The 6,118-nt window shown below is 34.4% G+C and overlaps 1 protein-coding gene across 1 annotated transcript; it reads right to left on the reverse strand.

Annotated features, from left to right (window-relative positions):
* Positions 1–22: 22 nt before the first annotated feature.
* LOC117124303 (acid-sensing ion channel 5-like) lies at positions 23–4,032 on the reverse strand. Its single transcript, XM_033270493.1, has 4 exons — positions 3,975–4,032; positions 2,838–2,988; positions 720–811; positions 23–483 (listed from the first exon to the last, which is right to left on the reverse strand). Exons 1-4 carry the CDS (start codon positions 3,985–3,987, stop codon positions 353–355), a joined length of 387 nt encoding a protein of 128 aa, XP_033126384.1. The 5' UTR covers positions 3,988–4,032; the 3' UTR covers positions 23–352.
* Positions 4,033–6,118: the final 2,086 nt, after the last annotated feature.

The following is a 6,118-nucleotide window of genomic DNA, read 5'->3' on the forward strand; positions in this document are numbered from 1 at the left end:
TAGGCCTATATATACTCGTATATATAAATATTTACTGTATATAATGTAAGGACAATTGAAAACGAATATTATTTTTAAAGCGCTGTTTTTCAGTTGAAACTTTATAGCTTATTGAATTATACAAGTTATTACATTTTTTTGTTATTTTTTTTAGTATATTTTAAAGACATAATGGTAAGAACTTACTAAGGACGTACATCAACTTCTGCGACAGCCTCCTGCCCCATTGCGAACCATCTGATCTTGTCAACAGCAATATAAACTGAAGTTAGATAAATTAATGAAACTAAGGTAGAGAAGTTAAGTATCTAGTTGTTATCTAAATAGTTTATTCTATCTATACATGGCTGTTTCAGCTATTATAGATTTTTCTACTACTTCTATTGAAGCATTTTCTGAGAGAGACGAGAGAAAATTCAATGATCTCAATGATTGTCATCAGGCTCATTCCGCATAGCAGTCCCATCAAACCGCCAATGTCACCTGTAGATTAAATAAAAATAGGTATACGTGTATTATGTTCCATCAAGACGAACAGTCATAATACCAAAAATAACATAAGAATAACAATAACATTAACACCAACAGCAATAAAATTAACATTAACAGTAAAATCAACAATATCGATAATGATGATGATGATGATAATGGGAATAATAATACTAAAATATAACAAACACACGTTATTAATATGCTCACATAACTATGTATAATCTTACAAAGAAGTTTTGTTGATGTATATGCCGGAACTTGTTCAACAACTTCGTAACTCAGATCTTCGTAAAATAAATATACGTCGAGATAATTCTTCCTGAAAGACATGAGACCACATTATTATTTTTCTCATACTCTTATTATAATATGTTTATAAACACCAATTAGACTTATATATTATAGATTAGATTATATTCTGATTAAAGTGCCATAGTCCACAGACGTTTCTTAAAATTGTATTATGTCTGAAGTGGCCCAAAATTAATTAAAATGGAAATATGTATTACAGAGTTTGTAAATGTAAGGTATGAAGGACGTAGGAGATATTGAATTAATCTACTTTGTATTATTAAGGATTATATTAAGTACTGTAGTTCTTGATTATGTCTATTACTGTATCCAGTATACATAAGACTTAAGATAAGCTCAGGTCCACAAGAAACTGAAAGGAACTCAACTCAACTCAACTGGTCGACATGAGTGCTCCGCGCAACTGAAAGTAACTGAACGCAACTGTCGAACGCGAATGTGGCAACTGAAAGGAACTTGACTTATGTCGACCGGCAACTGAAGGGAACTGTTCGTAAGTTACCTTTGTACGGCGCGAAATTTCATCAACTGCAAATACATACTGTTTGTATTAAAACGTGTAGTTAATAAAATACTCTATAATATTATTTTTGAAGTTTATCTACTTGTTTTTTTTTATCTTAACAATTCAATTGAACAATACCTCTTCAAGATTCCTTTGCACACACAGACAGCATTCTTGTAGAAAGTACGTCGGCTCTATCATATTTAAAACATTAATACTGATCAAATGATGCCAACCGTTATTTTGAAAAAACAGAAAGATTTTTTAAAAAGATGAGGGGCGGACGTCTGTTTTCAGTTTATAAACACAATTAAATCAACACATTTTTTTACTCGTATTGTAGTTATTTTCTTGAAAGAATTGCTGACCCGAAAAGCTAAGATAGGTGGGCCTACAATTTACAATGCCTACCGTACAGTATGTAATAACCCACTACTCAAAAAATAGTAGCCCACCCACAAAAAAATAATCAAAGAATAGTAACACAGGGTGATTTTTAGACGTTTTACGGTATTTAATGATTATACACGTGACTGCATTATTTACGTGACCATTGTTTACATGAATCAGCTGTCAAATAAAATGTTACAAAGTATTGACAATGAACAGTTAACCGTTCCCTGTATTGCACGAACGTGCGCATTCGATACCACTTATACATGAAACTGGAAGACGCCTAGATTATGCTCCATTTGTTACAATATTTCCACGAAACGTAACTTCAGAAGTACTGTTATTGAATTATTTAAAGTTGTAAAATTAGGACTTAGGAAGCTGTGTTAATTTACTTTACTTGCATGCCAATTATTTTAACTCCACGACCCTAACTAAATATTATTATTGTATTGTTTTTAAATTGTTTCAATTTAATATTATGTGTATGATAATGGCCCTATATTAATTGATGGTGTAGGTTCACGTCCTGCATATGCCTATACCATGTGTTAATATTTTTATTGTACTATGTGCCTTTAGTTTGTCCTTTTATTTTTAAATACCTAGCCAAGGAGACTTAGCATGATCAGTCATTATCCAACAAAGCACTATGTAATTTTCCTTTTTTTCAGTTAATGCATGTTCTAATCAGGATCAACGTTTTTTTTTTGTTTTTGTTTTTTTATTTCAGTTCTGTTTAGTTCGGAATCAATATTTTTCGCGCTTTTTTTTAGTTCTGCAAAAAGTGTAACATTGGCAACTGAAAAGAACTCAACTCAACTCAACTTGACTCATGTCGACAAATTTGTGTGACTGTCAGTTCATTTTATTTGCGGTTGCGTTCTTCTGAGTCCAGCGCTCATGTCGACAGTTGAGTTGAGTTAAGTTGATTTCCGTGTCGACATGAGCTTGCCTTCAAACCACAATTTTACTCATTATATTTCAAACTATAATTTTGAAAGTATATACTTATAATAGCCCTTTTCCTTTCCTGCTTCAATCGCAATGCAATTATGGTCCTTAATTTGATTAGCCTATTAAATTTAATAGGCTTATGTTTTTCTAAATACATTGTTAAAAAGATAATCCTTACTTTATAAACACTGCCGAATGATTAGTAACATGTTTAAGGTGCGAAATTATGTGATCTCCGGGCCACAAAGCAGATGATAATTTAGTGACGTAATTGACATAGTGACACGCAGTGCGACAATTGCAATTTGTTTGATTGTGCAACAGATTTTCTGAAAATTAAATAAAAATTAATAGAAATTTATAGCAACGATATTGGACTAGAAAAAAACCGTATAAAAGAGGTTGATAACAAGAATTAGAAACAAACCACTTCAGTGGTGATGAAATGGATTTCGATTCATTTCATGTCAATTGAAAAAAAATATCCCAACATTTTAACTTCCTATTTATGGCAGACTAGGTGTAAAGCAACAAATGAGTAATGCAACGGGACTCAACCCTGACAGAAAAACAAAACGGGTGAACAGTTTGATTAAGGAAACTAAGAAGGGCAAAGAAAACCAGCACAATACAGAAATCAGAAAAAAAAAAGGAGTAATCAGAAATAAAACAAAGAAAACCGAGATAAGAAAAAATAAATACCGTATATGAAAAGATAGGCAGGATAGTGAAGGAAACAGAAATGAAGAAAGAGGAGAAACTAAATAATAAAGATGGAAACAGAAACCAAAAAAATCAAAACGGAACGGTGCAATGGATATACGACACACAAGGAAAACATGCTGAGAAGAAATTGGGTAAACATGAAAAGAGTAACGCCGTGGCTAAAATTAAATCAGAAAAATACATTGTTAATGTGAATTGGTTTCGGAGATTATATAAGGAGATTAAAATTTTAAAACAATGGACAAGACATAGTGTCAGGTAGGACTAAAATCCCTCGATGCCCTTTTGGAGGGATGTTTACAATGTTGAAGTAGCTCAAACAAGAAGAGGCTTCGTAACATGTTAATGTGGAGTATGGGTACATCGGTTGTGGCAATACACAAAAAGATTAGAAATTATAAAAGCATGTTGAGATAACAGAAAAATGAAAGTTATAACGCTGTCGAAAAACTGTCGAAACGGAAGACACCGTTTTGGAATCAAAGCGGCATGTCCCTTTAAATAGTAATACGAGTATTAGGTGGAAGGATTATAGCAGGGCTGTTGAAAGTACGTTACAATTACGTTCCCTACTTAAAAATTTACCTACCTGCTTTTGGCATCACGCATTCGATCGTCTCGTCTACTGTGCAGTTCCTCTGACTCTGGTGTCCTAATTATCAAATATTATGATAAGCATTTGTTATTACAAATATAAGATACCAACCATTACCAAATTTATTTGTAATTACATTCGAAATTATAGTTATCATCAGCATCATCATTGTCATTTTCATGGCCGGTGGAACCGGGGGCCACTTTTTGGCAGAAAACATATAGGCCTAATGTCTATGGAGATTTTTGTATCATCGGAATGAAATGCAAGAAAAGAAAGAGGGAAGAAGGAGAAGAGGCAGGGGAAAGAGAGTGTTTATCCAGACCCCGACCGAGTTTGATTTCTCGCAATTCACATTGGCGGATCTGGGAAATCAGGAGTTCCCCCCCCCCACCACCCCTTCCTTGGGCAAAAAAATTAAAATAGTAATTAAAAAAAAGGAATTCTAGACCCACCTTTTTCAAGACCGGTAAGCTGAATATTGTTTTTGTTTTGATTCATGGAATCGCTTTCAAGAGGGGAAAACCTTTAAATTTGAAGAATTTCAAAGTCATTAAAAGACACCTTTTAGATGTCAGAAAAGCCCATTTCCCGCCATCTAGATATCAGCATTTTCCCCGGGGGGTTGGGCTCCCGGACTCATGGATCTGTTCGTGGATAAAAGAATACGTATGCAACTACTTATTTGTTTATGTAATGTATACACACATAAAATTACAAAAATTTACCTAAACCGTTTTCAAGAGGGGAAAGCCTTGGATTTTGAAGAACTTAAAACATTAACACTTATATAACGCACAATATACACCGTAATCAGCAGCGCTTTACATGGCAAGTTTAATTTATTTTAATTTTATTTAGTTATTTATTTATTTATTTTTTATTTATTTTGTTTTGGTTAATAACCATAACATTGCTGAAAGTAGAATGTCTTCAGCTTGCTTTTAAATTGTGTGTAGTTGTCCAAACCTCGAATTTCATTGGGCAAATTGTTCCAGATTTTGGGTCCGGCCACAGAGAACGAACGGTCTGCAAATATCTTCGGTCTGGTACGTGGGATTGTCAGATTGAGATCACTGACGCTTGAGCGAGTACTACGAGCTACATTTCGCACGGTGAGTAAATCTGCGAGTTAAGCTGGTGCAGTACCGTTAAGAGAACACCATACCAGGCTTGCAATTTTGAATTGACATCTATGAGACATCGGGAGCCAGTGCAAAGATCGTATAGCATTTGTTGCACTGTCATACAGACCTTTTTTCAAGAATTATTTTTGCAGCTTGGTGCAGTAACTTTTGCATCGGAGCATTGACATAGTCAAGATGAGACAGCACGAGCGATTACTCTTGACAAAGACCTTTGGAAAGAAATTTGCGAATTTGGCGAATATAATACAGGTTTACCGAAACCGTTTTGCATTTATCTCGTATTTGGTTCTTAAGTAATAACTGGTCATCAAAATTAACACCTAGGTATTTTAGTGATGATCCACGTGGAATTCTATCTTGGCATACAATGATATGATCAATGTCGCATTTCAGAAGTTGAGCTCTGCTTTCAACCAATATAAATTCCGTTTTCTCACTGTTCATTTTGAGTCTGTTGGCCTTCATCCAGTCATTGATATATAAAAGGCATGTCTGCAATTTGGTGATGTTATTTTCCAGACTCAAGCTAGAATTTAGATTGAACGAATCATATACCGAATGATCATCAGCATATCCCATCATAGAGATGTCAAAATTTTTTATATGATCTTGTAAAGTGCTGGCATATATAGTATAGAGAACCGGTCCGCATATACTACCCTGAGGTACCGAGCATGACAAGCTGGCCATCTCCGAGTTTGTTCCGTCAATTTGTACATTCGTACAAATTGGCCTTTGGCCGATAATTACCTTCGAGGACGAAGGTAATTATCGAACCAGTTCAATGCTACATTAGCCACCCCAAATTTGTTCTGCAAAACGTCGAGGAGGACTATACACACCTCAATTCCGATACTTTTTGCTGTTCCATACTCCAGAGAACATCATTTGTTAACTTAACCAAAGCTGTCTCTGTGCTAATTCCTTTCTGATAAACAGATTGGTACCCCGGTAATAGGGTGTTGTTCTCGACATAAGCCAATAATTGGT

Source organism: Anneissia japonica, unplaced genomic scaffold (genome assembly GCF_011630105.1).
Source record: "Anneissia japonica isolate Jap-2015-1 unplaced genomic scaffold, ASM1163010v1 scaffold11029_len304543_cov171, whole genome shotgun sequence".
Taxonomy (NCBI): domain Eukaryota; kingdom Metazoa; phylum Echinodermata; class Crinoidea; order Comatulida; family Comatulidae; genus Anneissia; species Anneissia japonica.

What these genes read in the sequence shown, in the direction of transcription:
- LOC117124303 (XM_033270493.1), bottom strand. An exon ending in CATTCGGCAGTGTTTATAAA is followed by an intron (nt 812 to 2,837) that starts GTAAGGATTATC and finishes CATGTCTTTCAG; the next exon opens with GAAGAATTATCTCGACGTAT. An exon ending in TACATCAACAAAACTTCTTT is followed by an intron (nt 484 to 719) that starts GTAAGATTATAC and finishes TTTAATCTACAG; the next exon opens with GTGACATTGGCGGTTTGATG.